Source organism: Schistocerca gregaria, chromosome 5 (assembly GCF_023897955.1).
Source record: "Schistocerca gregaria isolate iqSchGreg1 chromosome 5, iqSchGreg1.2, whole genome shotgun sequence".
NCBI classification, from domain to species: domain Eukaryota; kingdom Metazoa; phylum Arthropoda; class Insecta; order Orthoptera; family Acrididae; genus Schistocerca; species Schistocerca gregaria.
Genome location: NC_064924.1, coordinates 101,979,766 through 102,000,304, shown reverse-complemented (window position 1 = coordinate 102,000,304; position 20,539 = coordinate 101,979,766). Strand labels below are relative to the sequence as shown.

The 20,539-nt window shown below is 44.3% G+C and overlaps 1 protein-coding gene across 1 annotated transcript in view; it reads left to right on the top strand.

Moving 5' to 3' along the window:
* Positions 1–20,539, top strand: part of LOC126272667 (uncharacterized) — a 234,969-nt gene that overhangs the window by 204,776 nt on the left and 9,654 nt on the right. Inside the window, exons 3-4 of the mRNA XM_049975680.1 lie at positions 5,570–5,830; positions 10,526–13,435. Coding sequence (XP_049831637.1) covers positions 5,570–5,830; positions 10,526–13,435 — 3,171 coding nt within the window. The remainder of the gene's footprint in view (positions 1–5,569; positions 5,831–10,525; positions 13,436–20,539) is intronic.

Sequence of the window (20,539 nt, the reverse complement as noted above, 5' to 3'; positions counted from 1 at the left end):
GCGGAGTAAATGGATAGAGAGAGAGACGGGAGAAGCAGATGGACAGAGACTGGAGGCGGATCAGATGCACAGAGAGGTGGGAGGACGAGATGGACAGAGAGGGAGCGAGGAGGAAATGGACAGAGAGGGTGGGGAGGAGGAGATAGACTACTAGAAGACTGGTATAAGTGCTCACCTGGGCAACGCCAGGTGCTGAGCAAACTGTTTTCGTAAAAAGAAGCTTAAAACCTTAATTCCTAACTAATCGTTTAAGGAATTTATTTGTCTACCTTGTAGCTTTTCTTACCTTATTGATTCTGCTATTCCTACAATTTAGGATATGGAAAAAAGACAAATAGAAAGCTGCAGAAAAAAGCGTTTGGTAATTCAACACAGCTCCTCTGCTCTCCACGTATGACGACAAAAAATTCTCGCTTTGCAATTATCTATCGGTTCCATCAATTATAAGGGCATAGTACGTCATGAAATTTAGGGGTGGTTTCATTACAATGGGAAGATATTTAGCTAGAATATCTTAGAATCCTTCGTTTTAGGTTGTACACAAGTGACCTGCCAAATATGAGCCGCATCTGTTGGCCTTTTCCATGGCCTTCCCCTTGTCGGTAATAGACAACACAAAAAATCGGACTGTTTCAAGTGGAAGAGTGTGCCTATTTTCATGATGAGGTACTCTGTTACTGACCCTTGGAGTTACTAATATAAAATGTAACAAGGCACAGACTATAGTGGTTGTAGGACCACCACGATCTGGTTTCCTGGACGACATTGCGCTTTAGGTAAGGCTTCGATGCAAACGATATGTTTGTGTAATTGATTACCGATGTCCATCTTGGAGCCATTGGAAAAGGAATCTTTTAGCAGTCCTCACCAATATAATTAATCCGTATGATGACGGATACTTAATGTCTTAGCCAATAAAATTTTGGAGGCGGCAAACTCCAGACTGTTTTATGAACAAGCTGTTACCTGTACTCTCTGCCTGATCACTGACAATAAAAATACAAAATTAAATTGGAGACTATAGGTTTTCCGCAGCGTTCAGTGCTTGACATTAAAATTGCAGGAGCGTGAAAGTGGCTTGCAACAAATGTCAAATTGGCACGAAGTGTACTGCATGGAAATGCAAGTGATTAGCGTTATTGTGCAACCACGTAGTCTAGGTAAGAGTAACGCCATTTACATTTTGTATGCTGGGTGTTTCACAATTCCTTTCACATGATTGTGCAGGCCTGCAGTGGAGAATTGGCAGATGCAGTTTTGAGGAGGAACCTATGTCCGGTAGTGTACCGTTTGGATACAAAATAAGTTTGAAGTTCTAACCACTTTCGATTCTCCCGCTTCGCGATACGGTATGTAATTATACCATGAATTGGTACTTCCGCAATAGGAGAGTCGACTGTGGTGCTCCACAGAAGCGCAACGGGGTTTGTAACAGTGCACTCGAATGCGTGTGTAGCAGATTCACCGCGTGAAACAAACAGCAGCTTGGCCACACGTAGCAGTTCTTGTACGGTAGAGGTGAGAGCTCATTGTCTCCGCTGCGTGCATATCGTCAAGTGTGACATTTGAAAGTGATCCTGTCTTCAAACTAATTTTACATTCAAACGGTTCATTTCCGAACATATGTTGAACACCATCCCAAAGGAGCAGTTTCATGATGTTTTAATATGGTTGTATGAACGTACTCTGTGTTGTACTCAAGTGGGGTAGGCTGTGAACAATATCTTTAGCACTATAAGCACCATGTTAAGGTTTTCCCATTTTTTTAACCCACTCGCGAAACTTCATTTCGCATCCTCAGTACCTTAAGGTACTAGTTCTGCTAATTCTTCACATCTGCATGTACAGTGTGTTTCGAAGTCTTTGTATCAAATGTCTGGGGTGATGGTTCAAATGGCTCTACGTACCATGGGACTTAACATCTGAGGTCATCAGTCCCCTAGACTTAGAACTAATTGATCCTAACTAACCTAAGGACATCACACACATCCATGCCCGAGGCAGCATTCGAACCTGCGACCGCAGCAGCAGCGAGGTTCCGGACTGAAGCGCCTAGAACCTCTCGGCCACGTCTGGGGTGATAGATGACCTCATGGGTAAGAACTTCAGAGAAAAATGTTTTCCGACGCGTCCCGACGACGTTAAGCGTTCCTCGGTATTCACCGACATTGGGACGACGAAGTTTCGCCGAACTAGCAGGGTCTACTAACCAAGTGTCCAACATATTCGTAAAGTTATTTTCAACAAGGAGTGCTTAAGAATGAGTGTCTCTAAGTGGAGAAACATATTTTACAGGCAAACCAGGGAGTTTAATTTTGTTGGTGTTACGCTCTTCTGTAGGGAGCAGATGACTAGATGATAGGCAACGCGCAAGACACACACACGTTGCATATGCTCTAACCTCTGTCACCTCTCATGGGAAAAACCAATACAAGAGGGTACCCAGTGTCACCAGGGAATATCAGTGAACATTTTTTGTCAAACAAAAGTTGTTCCCAATGATGTGATCTATCATCCTCAGATCTTTGTTGCATAGACTTTGAAACACCTTGTACATATAATGTATAACATTTTTAAACTACCTACTTCAAAACAATTATTTGTTTATATGAACTACAGGAAGGTGTACGCATCCGAAAGAACTGACACCACACATCAGGTAATTGATTCACATCGATGGGTGAGCAGATGCATATTTACTTTCGACCTTCAGCGGGAATCTAAAATTAGCGAGCAAAGAGGACATGGACGCGGCCTGTGGATAGGTGGAGCTGCGTCTGGGTGCGAGTCGGTCAGGTAGCCTGCCAAGACAGGCGGCGAAAATGCGATAAACACTGTGTTTGGGCGTCGCAGTGGTTAATGCGACTGCCTAGTAAGCAGGAGAGCCCGGGTTCCAGTCGCAGTCGGACACACATTTTTCACGTCGCCTCTGATTCCTCATGAAGTCCCGATGCAGCTGATATTATTAGTTCTCCCTCTTTATCCGCCCTCTCCACCTTTAATTTACATAAAATTGTATGCTTCACACCAAGGGACCTTCTTTAAGCTTACAGTGTTAATTCGTGTGTATCGGTTACATACAGGTAGAATGTGTTGCCATAAGTATTTCGCTATCCAATGTTCCTTATACATATTTATGCAGATGACCTGAAGGTGGTCGCTAAACCAAAAGTACGAGGGCTGTACATTTTTTTCCAACCTCCTATCGGTCGCGAATTGGGAACCATAGTGAAAATCAATAATGATGTGTTGCAGTATTTTACCACACCTTTCAGGTAGTTATCTACCTAGTCGCCATTCTGACTTCAGTGATTGTTATTACGTCATAGAAGGGAGCTGCTTGTTATTTTTGAAAATTCCTTGCGCTCGACTGCAGCTAGTTGTCTGTTGTCATCATAGGCACCGATTCATGTGGTGGACCACACGAAAGTCAGAGGAAGCCAAGTCCTAGCTGTATGATGGGAGATCAAACATTTCCCAACGAAAACACTGCAAGTGGGTCTTGGTCGCAGCAGCAGCGTCCGTCATGAAGAATGCACCGTGATAATTACGTTATTTGGGGTTGCATAAAATGGGGAGAAACCGCTCAGCAGGCACTACACATTTATGGGAGACTCTATTTTCCTAGGGGTCTTTACTTCTGACACCACTTGTAATAAGATGACCGGAGCGGGTGATGTGGTTGGGGTTGTAGGACGTGGCTGGGTAGAAAAAGGTGGCTGTTTTTAGCAATCTGCCTCTTTATTGTTGGTCCTTCCAAAACATTTTCTGGTAGCTGAGCCCCACCGCTCGTGTCGTGGTGGAGATGTGCTGATGCGCGCAGCCGGGGAGCACAGGTAATAGGAGGTTAGCAGCACGAGGCCCGCTCTAGCTCGCCTCGTGCAGATGCTGCGGCTCGTGACGACGCCGGGAGTCGCCGGTGCAGCAGCGGCCAGCGCCCTCCGCCGGCCGGTCCTCGGCGACAGCGTCACTGATGACGACGACGTAACAGCGACTGAAAGCCCAATCGTCGAACCGATGCCGACGCCCACCTCTGATGCCCTTAAATAGTGCAGACCACTGCTGAATCCACCGGTTACGAGGCGCCGTGTTTATTACAATGTTCTCGATGAGTTAGCTAACGCAACCGCGCCACACGCGGCCCGCGCCTGCGTAATTCTGCTAATACTGCGTTCTGGCTGTTGATGGCTGCCGCGCACGTACACACATACCGACGCTCGTTGCAAAACTGTCACCTGCATAACGCGCCAGCCAGCCTTCGTCCGCCGACTGCCATGAGGCTGGAGCATCGCCCACTGGAACACACTAAATCACAATTTCGCACCATATTTGCTAAAAATAACCCCTTGTCCTCTACATCACTGTCTCTGAGAACTGACAAGTGCGACGTGATGCGATAGACGGTCATACTAGAGATGCCGCACAACACATCTGCGCCAATTTTTACTGGATTTTCACTGTGGTTCTGATTTCACGACCGATTGGAGGTCGAAAAACAATATCTAGTTATCTGGAAATAAATATGTGCCACGTGTTCACTTTTGTGTCCCCCCTACCCTCCATCTCTACACCCTTTGTCTCCTTTCCCAAGGTGGCTTCCATCAACTCCCCCTCCTGGATGATGCCCTCTCTCCCTCCAATTATCCCTTCTATCAACTCTGATCCTCACTCCCCCTTCTTTCCTCTGTCCTTTTCCCGGGCTGCATTCCCCCCCCTCCCCATTCCATCCTCTTTCTTCCCCATGTACCCTCTCTCTGCCCACCTTCTCTCTACCGAGTCCTTTTGCATTTCCCTCCTATGCCTTTTCCATTCCCTCTCGCGTCTGCTCTGTCCCTCTCCCCCCTTATGAGTCCTCACCCTCGTTTGGTTCTCCCCACCCTTTTCGTTTTTTCCTCTACTCCCCCCTTGTTTTCCCCCTCATCTGTCAAAGTCCGCCCCCCCCCCCCCCCCACACCCACCCATGTGCCCTTGGCTAGGGAGTGTCATCTTTGTGCCGACATTTTCGTGCAGTGTTTTACAGTGAGTGTTCAATGTTGTGAGTCTTTTGGGAAATGTTGAAAACAGACATCATACTGTCGCTGGGTGCGATTTTTTATCTCTTGCCAACAGAAACCAGACTGTCGCCATGTTTCTTAATTGTGTGTCTACTATGTTAATTGTCTGATTCCTGTATATTTTATTAGCATTGCCAACCCGTTTGCTTTATGTTTTAAATTTCCACAATTTTCCGCCGTTTTACAATGTAAGTCACTGTTTTGTCGCCTGCTTTTATTGTTTATTTTCCTCTTACGTTTTTAAAAAGTCGGTAGGCTGTAGAGCAGCATACTAAGCTGCTGCCAGCCCACCCCCTTCGGAGGGAATCGAAATTCAATAATGGAAAAAAATTATGCGTTACAACAACTTTCGATATTACCACGACGTCGATATTAGATTGGAATCTTGTAGTTCTTCTTACTGTAGAGTTCGTGGTGACTGGACATACTTGTAATTACCTCTGACGCTGCAGCCTACACGGTTGCTAGACTGCATACACTCTGAAGTGCACGTGTGGTGTGTCGTGCTGTTCCAGCACCCGCCGCGCTACGAGTTCGGCTACGAGGTGCGCGACGAGCAGGGCGCGCGCCAGGGCCACGAGGAGGCTCGCGACGGCGAGCACGCGGCCGGCCGCTACTTCGTCGCGCTGCCCGACGGCAGCACGCAGACCGTCAGCTACACCGCCGACGACTGGGGCTTCCACCCGCTCGTCTCCTACTCGCGTTCCTCACAGACCTCCGCCAGCAGCGCCCGCATCGCGCTGGGCGAGGAGGCCGTCGCCGCGCTGCACGGCAAGGTGGGTACATCCGCCCAGCACCTTGTCTGTAAACTCACTGTGTGGACTATAGGCCTACTACGTGGACCGAAACTCACTCTCCGTAAGGGCAGTATTCCTTGATTTTCACTCATTTGAGTCATTACACGGCAGAAGATACCTTGCATCCTCACATAACAGAACCAGAGTGATGTTCCTCAGGTTTCTGTTCTAGGGCCAATTCTAGACATAATTTCAACAGTCCTTACATTTCTTTTCATAAGTGCATGTATTTGCATTTTTCTTATCTAATTTTAGTTCATATATTGTTTATTTTACAGGGCTCACTTCAAAAGAAATGCACCCTTTTTTTTACATCCATCTTTTATTCTATATGTTTGGAAGTATTACAGTATATAGGTACATGCTTTAGGAACAATATTTTCATTTCTCCACATAGTTTCCATCCCTCTCAACTGCCTTACGTCATATTGGAACCAGCGTCTGTCTACGGGCACGGTAAAATTCTGGACCAACCTGTTGGAGCCACTGTTTGGCGGCGTGCACAAGGGAGTCATCATCTTCAAACCTTGTTCCACGAAGAGAGTCTTTCAGTTTCCCAAAGAGATGATAGTCACATGGAGCCAGATCAGGACTGTAAGGCGAGTGTTTCAGTGTTGTCCATCCGAGTTTTGTGATTGCTTCAATGGTTTTTTTGACTGTTATGTGGCTGTGCATTGTTGTGCAACAGCAAAACACCCTGCTTTTGCCGATGTGGTCGAACACGACTCATTGGACCTTGAAGTTTCTTCAGTGTCGTCACATATGCATCAGAATTTATGGTGGTTCCACTTGGCATGATGCCCACAAGCAAGAGTGCTTCGGAATCTAAAAACACTGTAGCCATAACTTTTCCAGCAGAAGGTGTGGTTTTGAATTTTTTTTTTTTTTTTTTTTTTTTTTACTTGGGTGAATTTCCATGATGCCACTCCATTGATTGCCTCTTTGGCTCTCGGTGAAAAATGGTGGAGCCATGTTTCACCACCTGTCACAATTCTTCCAAGAAATTCATCGCCATTATCCTCGTACTGTTCCAAAAGTTCGCTGCATGTGTGAGAGTTTTACAGTGTGTCGATACATCCTTCCCCCTTATTTCCAAACTTAGTTCAACGTGTTCCCGTGAGTGGCGCCGTCACAGCATGTCTTCAAGATGGCTGCTACACTCGACGTTCGTCAGAAGCAACGTGCTGTTTTAGAATTCCTGTGCTGTGAAAACGAGACAGTAGGAAACATCCACAACTGGTTGAGAAACGTGTATGGAGATGCTGCTGTCGATCGCAGTACAGTTAGTCGGTGAGCAAGCACGTTATGCGATGAAAGCGGGCACGGCAATATTGAGGATTGTCCTTTCAGCGGCAGGCCTCGTACTGCACACACTCCAGACAATGTGCAGAGAGTTAACGAATTGGTGACTGCTGACAGACGCATCACAGTGAACGAATTGTCATGCTACGTTGGGATAGGGGAAGGAAATGTGTGCAGAATACTGAAAGTGCTGGCGTTAAAAACGGTTTGTGCCAGGTGAGTTCCCAGGATGTTGACAATGGCTCACAAAGAAACTCTTGTAGAGCCACAGTCATTTGTTTTGTATTCATATAGTTAGTGGAATAAACTACTAACAAGTTATCTACGTCTACATATTACTCCGAAATCCACCTAACGGTGCGTGGCGAAGGTATTGCTGGTACCACTAACTGATCGTTTCTGGTCACACACTATCGCACAACCTCAAATGTCGCTTACCGTAGATTACAGATACGTGTGGCTCATGAGGTGCTGCTCGACCACTGCACCCTTTCCTTTTAACTTTCTATGCACAGCCATGTTGTCAGCTGAACTGCTGGTGGCACTCGGAACTCACTAACGATTCCTTCCGCTGGTTTCATGCTTTTTCTTGCACCCACCCCCACAGTGCTCGATGGTTTCTGTCCGTCACTACAAGGGGGATACTTCTTCATTGTTAAGTTTTGGTTGTTTCCTCACATTTACACCTTACAGTCACACCATCAACAGTCACCAATAGCTTAAATGGATCCGTTACTCAAATGACATCCCATGAGTAGTCCATGTTCGAGGACTCTGAACTTTCCTGACTGACCCACTATGCTGTTACTGCTTCTCTACAGACAGTACAACACTCCCCATCTCCTTTTATATTGGCAGGTTCGCTTCGCGCGACATATAGTCGGAAATTCCTCATTACATAACGCTGTCCGGATAGCTGTCATTGTGTAGTGTAAGACGCCATGCGATATACTCAAGTGGGAGAAAGAACCTAGCTTTCGATTTTCAGTGTCAGAGACGTTGGAGAGTAATCTTGCCGAAAACAAGGCAGTATTTACATTTGCACAAAATACTGGACGCGATGCTCCTGAGACAACGTTCATGTGTCTTCAACACTGATGATTTAGTGGCTGGCTGATTTGGGAGAGGGGACCAAACAGTGAGGTCAACAGTCCAATCGGATTAGGGAAGAGTGGGGAAAGAAGTTGGTCGTGCCCTTTCAAAGGAACGATCCCGGCATCTGCCTGAAGCGATTTCGGGAAAACATGGAATACCTAAATCAGGATGGCCGCACGAGGATTGAACCGTCGTCCTCCGACCGAGAGATCACTGTGCTAACCACTGCGCCACCTCGCTTGGTACCAATTTGATGGTTAAACTTCCTTGCTTACTTGACGTCATTGTGGCAGAATATTCCGCTATTTGTAGAGTTCTGTGACAGCGTGTTTTTGCGCGTCTGACTGCTTTCTGTAACCCATAAGTTAATGTAATCTACTACCCTCTTTGCTAAATCGTTTATACCAAATTCCACGCCTTTAATAGCATCATTTGCGGTACTGTTACCTCGTTATTATTTGACCTAATGCCACACATGTTTTGTCCTTTCCAACGCGGCAGAAAATGTATAGAGTTCAACTAAATCTTAGCATTTTTAATTGTTAAAAATCACTTGCTTATGTCCAAAAAATGTACAGTATTGTCCGCCACAACGTATCGAAACCCACTACTCGATCCATTTGCAGGTTATGGATATGTAAAGAACTCTGAGGCAACCCCGCCCGTACCATTAGTTTGCAACACGACATCGTGTTCAAAATGTGTTCCCTATTTCTTGACACTTCTGAACAATCTGTTCCATAGATCCTGGAATGAAATCAATCATTGACCTAATTCTGATTTTCCCGTAACTCCATAATGTGACAATTTATTCAAAAACATTCTATAATTCTTGCAATTAAAAGCACTTTTTGAAGTAATAACACTACCTACCGCCCTCAGCTTATCATTTAGACCTGCAAATCTCACATGCAAGAAACAATAACTTAAGTGTTCTATCGATGTTTCTTTCCTGGAACCAAAGTGCATGCCTGGCAACAATTATGTGTACTGAAATGTGTTAGCACTCTCTTACACCCTGAACTCATAAATATTCAAAACACTACTAGGAAGTTTCCTGACCTGTAATTATCTCTACATTATCTCCTTTTCCCTCTGTCTAAAACCATTTTACCATCAATTATTTCAGTTTCTCTGGAAACTGACCCCGCATGAAAAACATGTTTCACGGAGGATTTAACACAGAAATAATGAAATCTTCTTGAATCTACTTGATATTTCTTACCTAGATAACATATCACTTTATTGGCTGGAGCGATTTTGTTATCTTACTATACAGCCACAATCATACACAACTTATTACCACTTGAAAATAATTTTTTTGTTTGAGAATTGCATTTTTTCGTACAATGTAATTGGAATTTACAAATGAAAGAACTTTTTTTAAAATTCATGGTCTCTTTCTCTGTGTCATACATTCTACATGGTGTTTCCGTGATGATGCCACAAACTACCAGGCATGCTGGAGAAAAGTAAATGTATCAATTTCAAGTAAGTGACCCTCGCCAAGAAACGATCGAGGTGAAAGTTATAAGCAGAAATAGTTCTGGTACTTCCGACAATGGAATATATATGTAAGGGTGCTGTTGTTGCTAATATAGTAGGGTAGGAAACTTCCAGACATAGTAGTATTGGAGCAAAGAAAGAAAAAATATCTAGTAAATATAAGCTTCAAAATCCGTTCCATAAGAAATTATGAGCACTTGCTTATCTTCGCTACTGTGAAACACATCTCTACTGCTGAACAAGTGCCCGTAGCTCTTAAGATATACGTTTTAGAGGTCATATTTGTTGGACATATTTTTCTCGTTTTGTTTCATACTACCTCCTCCAAAATTATGGAAAACAAAGAGCTTGCAGTAGAAGCGATGTGTTCCACAGTATCGAAGACAAACGTCTGCTCATATATATGATTTACAGATCCCATTTTTGCTTGACATTATTGTGTTGCTTTTATCCATACTACGGCCTCTGAAAGTTGCCTAGCCTACAATTTTAGCGCCAACTGTATTGGTACTTGTATTTTACTGTCAGAGGTATCAGGAAGATTTCCGCTGGTAACTTTTGACACGGATGATTTATGACCATGGTGCCAGAACCCAAATAGATACGTATACTCTTCTCCATCGTTCCCGAAAATTTGTAACAGCATCACAGAATCATTTTCCGTACATTTAGTTAGTCGAATTAATTAACCCATATTTTTTCCTGCTATAGACGACATGGTAAATTATGGCAACGTCCACTAACGATAATTATCGTCTCTTCTGCCCGCAGCAAGTTGGGAAGAAACTGAAACTTCCGAGTTCCAAAGCAGCTGTCCAGCCGCAGGCGACAGTAGGAGCCACTGTGGTGCAACCAGTCGTCCCAGTTTCTCCAGCAGTGACCGTAGTTACTCCCTCTCCCGTGGCGCAGGCGACGCCAGTATCAGCCGTGGTGTTGCCCGCCAACCAACAGCAGGAGCAAGTGGTGGCTGTCACTGCCGGAGGGTCCGCAGCGTCGACCTACCAGCAGCAGAACGGCGTCTATCAGCAGCAGGGCGCTGCCTACCAACAGGCCGGGGCTGGAGTCTCCTCAGCCTTCCAGAGGCAGGGCGCCGCCATCACTGTACCTGTAGCGGCCCAGATCAACGCGCTGGCCCAGGAAGGCTCGTCTGGAGCCGAATCCGTTCAAGTAGCAGGCCTCCAGCAGCAGCAGTACTTAGTCGCACCAGCTGCCCAGCAAGTACTTGTTTCCACAGCAGACCAAGCGTCGCAGGCGGTCGTCTCAGAAAGCATCACAGGAAGGCGGCCCAGTTATGTACCAGGAATACAGCGAGTCAGAACGCAGCCGACGTTATACCAGTCTGTAGCCTCTGGTGCCGGAGGTTCCCAGCAGCAAGCCTACACTGGGATATCGAATGCAGGACTGAACTCATATTCTTACCAAGATGCGGCCGTGCAGGGCGTCAGTGTGAAATCCAGTGGTGCATCAGGCTACCAGTCTGCTGCCACAGGAGGAACGACAGTACTCACAACAACACCGTCACCTCTGTTGATACAGACCACACCTGGTCCATATGCGCAAACAGAAAATTCACTAGTTACCACCACTGGAGTACCAATTTTATCTGCTCAGCAAGAGCAGCAGGGATCAGGTGTTGACACAGTGTCGACACTCGTTGTCCCTTCACAGCCGCCGCAGTTCGCTCAAGTTGTCGCTGCGCAAGCGCAGGAAGTAGCTGGAGTACAAAGTGTAGGCTATCAAGCAGTGAACAATTACCAGGCTACAGCTGGTGGGGTTGAATATAATTCAGTGAACAGTCTCCCTACGCCTCAGGCTTTAATTTCACCTTACGATAATAGAGGTGGCGCTCAGATTTCATCTTACGTTGCTGACGCAAATGCGGCGTTGTTATATGGCTCAAAGAAACCGGTCCGATTGCCAAACGTGGGAAGTACCCTATCGACTGCTCAAGCCTCAGCTTATAAAGAGGGCAGCAACCAAGTTGTCGAATACAACGCTGTAACACCCGCAAGCGTCAGAACGTCCTTGAGACCCATTGTCGTGGCTGACTTCCAAGAGAGCCAGCAGAACATCGCCACAGTCACACCGTCTCCATTAGGTGTTTCATATTCGAGCACACCATCTACCCCAATAGTGGTGCCCGATTTCAGCTCTTCCGCAGCAGGTTCAGCGTCTTCTGGCTCGTACTCTGGTTATTCAGAGCAAGAAACTCATGTCAGTACCCAACGGCCCATAATTGTCGAGTCCAGCACCACTTCAGGCTTATATACCGCCAGTCCAACTGCAAGTTCTTTGGACGTCGTGACCATCACACCGAGGCCCGAAGTGCTGTCAGTTCCTTCTGCCCTGGGATCGTCGAGTCAGAAGCTCAGTAAATATGCAGTACAGGGGCGCTTATCGTCTTCTCAGTCAAGATTTGGAGCTAAACTTAGAAGACCTTACTACTCAACAACGCCAGCTCCCCCACAGGTGACGGAGAAAGTTGAGGAGGAATCCTCGAATGTGGTAATATCTCAGAATTCAATACCAGCAGAGTACAATTATGACCAAAATGAAGGATTTCGCCTTCAAACATCTCTGCCTACCATTTCTTCCACGCCTGCTCCAGTAATTTACAGTGAACAGTCAAGCGAGGAGGAATCTAACGTCCAAATAAATGTTAACCAAGTTGACAACGGAGTGCAGGTACAACAGGATCAGCAACAGCTCCTCTTGGAAGCGGTCAATGGACTGCAGTACGATATTGGCAAGTTACAGGAGCAAGCCGTTATTAAGACGAGAGAAGAGGAGGAACTCCTTCGGCAAGAGAAACTGAGAGCGCAACACCAGGTACAGCTGATTAAGCAAGCTCTGGCCGAAACTGACGCCAAGTTGAAGGAACAGTCGTTGAAAGAGGAGCAGTTGCGAGCGCAGATACAGGCCGAGAAACAGGCCATCCAGAGTCAGCAGTCGTTGTCTTATAGCGTGGGGTCAGTCGCTCAGGGGCAGTACCAACCAGTGGTGAACCGCATACCGAGGCCAGAGTTGGTCGCCGAGACTGTAGTGCAGTCTTCCTACAACACGCAAGCCGGTGGCGCCACAGTAGAGAATTTCCCTCCTGTCAAGTACGTTATACAGAGCAACGCAGAAGAACAACTGCAGCCGATCGACGCCTACCAGACTGGTAAAGTCCTCCAGCCGAGCCTGAGAGTGACGCCACTCCAGCCGGCGCTCGTGAACCCCATCGGGCCCGGCGGGCTGTACCTGGTGTACGGAGGGAGGGTCCAACCGGTGGGCAGGCTGCCCGTGTTGTACGGCCAGCAGAGCTACGTGGACGCGAACCTGCTCAAGGCGCAGCAGCAGCAGCAGACCTCTCTCAACTTCTTGGCCGACCTGCAGAAACAGGTGCAGGCCCAATACCGGCAGGGGCTTGTGGTCGACGCCGGCGCGTCGCTGCCCGCGGTGAAGCAGCAGCTGACCTCGGGGCTGGTGGAGGCCCGGGTCCGCCAGCACGAGGCCGGCTCCAGCCCCATCCGGCAGCTGCTGGAAGGCGAGAAGGAGAGCGCGGACAAGCACTCGGCCGAGGACGACCGGCCGCGCATCACCATCGAGCAGACCAAGTACGTCGAGGTGCAGAGGCCGCTGCCGCTGCCGCAGCCGACGGCACTCCCCGTGCCTTACCCTTTGCCGCATCCAATACAGGTTAGTATTGCCCAAATAGCCCCTTGCCGAGCCCAAAGTCCGTAAAAAAAGGCAGGCGATATGAACAACACATTAATGTCAGGAAATATCTTTCTTCTTAACAAGTAAGATACTGAACATTAATTTCGCCGTCATCTCTAGAGCTATTTGATACACATTGTTAGGCGCAAACTTGAGAGGCACCCACATGCCTTGCTCATACTGTGGCATCAAGCAGTCAGGCCTGCAAGATAAGTGTTCTGCCAAGCGAGTGGACTCATTCTTATTTATCGAGTAACATGAACTCTAGTACTCACAATTAAGTTACAAATTGTTCTCCCGTTTGAATATTGCGCAACGGAAACGGATAACGCACATCTGACTATTAGTAATTTACACAACTCTGACTGTTCACTAGGCACTGGCAATACCACATTTTCTTTCTTACCCAACAGCTTTGATCAACACGTGGCCATCGCACTGAATACGAATGGCGCACACGTTATAAATTCTGGATATCATGACAACATACTATTCGAAGGAAGGCCACCAATCTTTTTCTTTTCACTAACTTTTTTATTCCGATAAATTCTGTAACCTAAACACACCATTACGTTTTCTGCAACAATTGCACATGAGAAACTCCGCCCAGTAGGCATGGCTTTACATTGGTGATTCTCTATCTTATGGTCTCGTAATTATCTAACACTACAGTGCACTTCCTGGATAGGATGGTGGATCTTTTGCTATATCTCACACTTCGACTCTCACACCCATCATCACGAAAATTTCCTCCAGACCGAGCGGTACAAAAAGGAACATGCATAACCCACTGCCTCTGAACCTATCTTGCTACTCTCCCATGCAAACCATACATTCTTAAATTACATGAAATACACCACACTGGCAACATGGAATACAACACAAGGAATGGTCACAACGTTATAATTACATCACTTTCAGCTTTCCCACTTCAATTAGTAGCTCTCATCTCGTGGTCGTGCGGTAGCGTTCTCACTTCCGACGCCCGGGTTCCCGGGTTCGATTCCCGGCCGGGTCAGGGATTTTCTCTGCCTCGTGATAGCTGGGTGCTGTGTGCTGTCCTTAGGTTAATTAGGTTTAAGTAGTTCTAAGTTCTCGGGGACTGATGACCATAGATGTTAAGTCCCATAGTGCTCAGAGCCATTCAATTAGTATTCATCCCAGTTTCACACGACACCGCCCCGCTTCGTAACTTTTCTTTCCTACTATGAAATCTGGAGGATATACACACGTCTTCCTGTGCAATGCAAGCCAAGTGGCGTTGCTGGATAGACGGCGGACTCACCTTGCTTCACTCTCAGAGTATTTTAGTTTGAATCAAGCGTCACACGGAAACATAACCCACAAAGTAATATTAAGAACATATTCATCACACACACGAGTCCTCAACTGATTCCATGGACGACAACTTCTCCTTATCCTTTGTCTCATACACAGGTTGAGACTCACACAGTACTCATCACTGCACACGCCATTTCTTAAATATTTCCAACTTATAGTGCACACGCCAGTAATTCAGCTTAACTTACGCACTCGGAAGTATTTCAACTTATTGCTACACGTGGTTTCATTGTGACCGTTGGTCACTTCTGAAGATTACTATGATCCCCTTAATATTACCTGCTTGACATTTCATTCTCCCCACAAAAGTTCCTCAAATAGAGAAGTTATTATTCCAAACTACTCTTAAGTATTCCACATACATACCATTCTCTCCACTCCTCTGTCTTTATGGAGCACACCTAAGACAGGTCTTACCAACACAAGATCCAGCGACCGAATGCTGAAACATGGCCGTTCTTCAGGTCATCTCGCACCTCTGTCGAAGTGGGGGAGCACCTTGCTACCGTATTGGTCAGCCACATTTCAGGCGCTCAAAGCTGAGGTAAATTTCATCTCTTTGGGTCCACCAAAGCTGACCAAAGGACCGTCTCAAAGATTATCATATATTGCACATTCACTATCTGCGGTTAGCAGACGACCATACATTCATTCATTTCACATATCTCACCAAATTCGATACAGGGATTTATTTTGTGGGAGTGCACATGTGATCAATTAAATAAGTAAATTAACCTTCTTTCCTACACTGGTATCCGGCTTTGGTGTATTAAGTGAAATTGAGTTATTATTACAAAATTATGTTGTTCTGACAAGAATAACGAAGAATGTTGTACCTATTTTCAATGTCGGGCGGTACTGTACCCTTTCACACTAACTGTACGGCCTGATGTTAAGAAGAATTCCACTGACAACTGATGAAACTCTAGTTTCAGTGATACATACACCACCTGAAACTTTCTGGCAGATTAAAACTGCGTGCCCGACCGAGACTCGAACTCGGGACCTTTGCCTTTCGCGGGCAAGTGCTCTACCACCTGAGCTACCGAAGCACGACTCACGCCCGGTACTCACAGCTTTACTTCTGCCAGTATCTCGTCTCCTACAATCTACAAAATATACTCACAGCGTTAAAAGGTCATAGGTCTATCCATCGCTCCCAATAAACATGTATTATTCAGTGAATTTTATTTACATTACATTCGCGAAAGAACGGTGACAAAGACGTGAAATATTAATTACGTTAAAACAGTTGGTGGGTGGATCATGCAGCTATAGACCCTTCTTTTAAGTTTTACCTGCATCTACAAGAGGCGTCCTCCCAATACAATATTTTTTCTTCAGATTCTTGTATTGTGAGTACGCCTCTTTCAGATGCTGGTAAATCTTAAAACAAGGTTCTGTGACTACATGATCCACCCCTAAGCAATAATAACGAAATTTATGGATCACATCTTCCTCACATTTCGTTCGCTAACGTAATGTAGATAATATTCACAGAATTATATACATTTACTAAGAGTGATGGGTACACTTAAGGCCGTTTAGCGTATTGAGTATATTTCATATATTACCTTTATTCATTTTAGTAATCGACAAATTTGCGATAGTGTATGGTCTTGTTTAACATGTAGGTTGCACCTGCTGATGTGGTTGTAGGCTACGAAACTGGTTGTGCATCGCTAAAACAAAAATTTTACAAGCTGTCAGCCGACTGCTTCTTGACATCATGTCCTTCAAATAATGCAGATGACGGAATAAAAAATACTTAATATCCGTGGAGATTACCCTTCAGCCCTTCAATCATTATCATGGAGCTAAATCCACACTCCCCTGGAACTGGATTACATTTTAGGGAAGAGAAAGATGTCACAATTGAATAGAATAACCAGTAACCTTTGCAGTTCCTTTAGTATATACTAGAATTAACATGATTACTTGTGGTTAATTTGAAGGAAAGGCATCGATTATGAAGGAAAGCAACCAAACCATATGGAAAAGTGTATGACTAATCATCAATATGGCAACTGAAAACTTTTTCCTAATAAATACTGAGAGCAAATTCACATTATTATTATATTAGTTAGTCGATGATATTCCGTCAGAAGGGCTGATAGCCTCGGGAGAACCAGCCATGACAAAACTCTTCCATCTGGTGTGCAGAATGTATGAGACAGGCAAAATACCTTCAGACTTAAGAAGAATATAATGAATTCAATCCCAAAGAAAGCACGTGTTAAGATCAACGACTTATCAGTCTAATAAGTCACCGCTGCAAAATAGTAACACCAGTTCTTTACAGACGTATTGGAAAAATGTTAGAAGCCTACCTCAGAGAAGATCAGTTTGAGTTCCGTCGAAACGTTGGAACACGCGAAGCAATACTGAACCTACGACTTATCTTATAAGATAGGTTAAGAAAAGACAAATCTACGCTTCTAACATTTGTAGACTTAGAGACAGCTTTTGACAATGTTGACTAGAATACTCTCTTTCAAATTCGGGAGGTGGCACGGTTAAAATATAGGGAGCGAAAGGCTACTTAAAATTTGTACAGAAACCAAATGGCAGTTATGAGAGTCGAAGAGCACGAAGGAGAAGCAGTGATTGAGAAGGTAGTGAGACAGGGCTGTAGCCTATTTCCGATGTTATTCCGCCTGTATGCTAAGCAAGCAGTAAACGAAATAAAAGAGAAATTTGGAGTAGGAATCAAAATCCATGAAGAATAAATAAAAACTTTGAGGTTTGTTGACGACATTGTAATTCTGTCAATCAAAGGACTTGTGAGAACAGTTGAAGCGAATGGACAGTGTCTTGAAAGGAGGATATAAGTTGAACACCGACAAAAGTAAAACGAGGGTAATGGAATATAGACGAATTAAATCAGGTGAGGCTAGGGAAATCAGATTAGGAAATAAGGCACTTAACGTAGTGGATGAATTTTGCTGTCTGGGAAGCAAAACAATTGATGATGATCGAAGTAGAAAGGATATAAAATATAGACTGGCTACGTCGAGGAAAGCGTTTCTGAAGAAGAGAAACTTCTTAACGTCTAGTATGGATTTAAGTGTCAGGAAGTCCTTTCTGAAATTATTTTTATGGAGTATAGCTATGTATGGTAGTGAAACACGCTCGATAAATCCTTTTGCGAGAAGAAAATATAAGTTTTAGAAACGTGGTGCTACATAATAATACTGAAGATTAGATGGGTAGATGACGTAACTAATGAGAAAGTACTGAACAGAGTTAGGGAGAAGTGGAATTTGTGCGTGTGAAATATTATGGGACTTAACTGCTTAGGTCATCAGTCCCTAAGCTTACACACCACTTAACCTAAATTATCCTAAGGACAAACACACACACCCATGCGTGAGGGAGGACTCGAACCTCCGCCGGGACCAGCCGCACAGCCCATGACTGCAGCGCCATAGACTGCTCGGCTAATCAAGCGCGGCTGGAATTTGTGGCACAACTTGACTAGAAGAAAGGATCGGTTTGTAGGACACGTTCTGACATCTTAGTCTTGGTGGAAAGCGTGACCAAGAGATCAGTACACTAATCAGATTCAGAAGGATGTAGGTTGTAGTAGTTACTCGGAGATGAAGAAGTTTGCATAGGTTAGAATAGCATGGAGATTTGCATCAAAGCAGTCTCTGGAATGAAGACCACAACAACAACAGCCGAATCTACCGTTGATTAAAATTTCTATTAATGTAATTCCGATCACGGAATTACTTAATTCAGTTGGCAGTCCTACAACGGACAGTTTATTACTAAAATATACTGGTCTTAAGCAGACTTAAGTGCACGTAACGATTAGTAATACATGAAATGATGATTTCGATCATTACTTGCCATGAATAAATTTTCATATTCAAGAAGGCACAAAATATTTATTTACGTCAAAATTAGTACACAAAACTTTGGAATTCATTACGTGGACTGCAGATCGGCGAAGAGAGTAACGTACTGAATAAAAACTGACAAAAACAAGGGGCAGGACGGTAAGAAATCAGGAAATAGCTTCCGTTTTTCAGGAGCGACGTGTAGAGGATAAAAACTGTAGATGATGACGGAGATTGCAGTGCATCCAACAAATAACTAAGGACACAGGGTGCCAGCAAGTGCTACTCTGAGATGAAGAGGTTGGCTCAAGAGAGGAATTCGTGTCGAACCTCATCGAATGAGGCAGAATACTGATGATTAAGAAAAAAAAAGCTGAACACTCTACAATAATGATCTGTTGCAGTATTTGATGGACAAACTTTTCCAACTACTTAATATTCACTCTTAATCTTATTTCACTTACATATCATTGATTTCAAAGCTACATTGGAATACAACAGCCAAGTAAACACATAAATTATCAGCAGCACATAAAAGTAATTACTACAGTTAAATAAAAAGTAAAATTTCCTATGACGTGCCGTTTCACTGGTTTCGAGTCTCTTAAATATAGAGATCAGAAGTTAGTTGTTATTGTTGTAGCTAAAAGTGTATTTAATGACTTTAATTAATTAGTAACTGTACGAATTTTAACTCGAGTAAAATTTAATTGTGCTTGACGGCAAAGTTATTCTTTTACATTAATAAAATTTTTCATTCATAACATGACACTAGGAACATGGGTGAATAGGACATGGGTCCTGTTCCAGGTAAGAATGTCGAATATGACATTGAAATTAAAATTCCCAGGAAGGTTATCTTCTCTAAAACACTCAAAACTGTTTTAAAAGCCTAAGAGTCTGACGTGTTTGATCTAACATTTATTGATGCTGCAGGTTCGAAGTAAAAGGACGGCGACAACAATTATAACGTCTCGTCTCTACATGCAGTACCCTTCCTTATTTATTCTGAAACCTCATTACAAGTCTTCAGTGTACTGTAGAAGTTGCAGCCTGCAGTGTCTCTTGGAGCGACAAGAAATTGCTGCACAGATTTTCGCTACGCCAGAGCCACTCACATTAGTATCCTTCCTTATTCTTCCTATGGCTCGCTTTTATCAGAGATCGTTAGCACTCCAAAGAGTTTCTTTTAATCGCTCAGACATTTTCAGTGATTGTATGTGATATACAGTGCCTAACATTGCCAGTGTGTTCTCTATAGAAATGTTACAAAATTGTAAGTGTTTTAGATAATATTCATTCATACTAATTCATTTCTCATGTTTAGATTATGAAGATTACATAGCACTGAAACTGGCCATAAAATAAAAAAAGAATCACTTTCGTGAAAGGGCATTAAATTAAATATATCATAGTGTTATAGTGTTACAGACTATGCTGCAATGTCACAAATCGAGAAGTGTTTTACGATGAGAAGAGTTTATCAGACATGGAAAGAGGTCAAAGACGTACATCTCTCTTCATTTACGTACAGTACACGCCACAAAACACACACACACACACACACACACACACACACACACATACATGCACACAAACACACACATAAACACACACATACGAAACAAGAACAAGATCAACGAAAAACTGAACTGCATACGGACACCACAATAAATGCAAATGAGGACACAAAAACGCACAGCAGCAGTTGTAAACACCACTGATCGTAAATACACAGTGTAATTATGCGTTTTTTAAAATGCGCTAGTGAAAATACGGGATACATGTGTGAAATATCACACGAATGCTAAGACCATGATATCGTGCACAGTATAGAGAAACCAAACACAATTTTATGGTGGCACGAATGTGAAAAGGGTTCGAGCAAAACTTTATA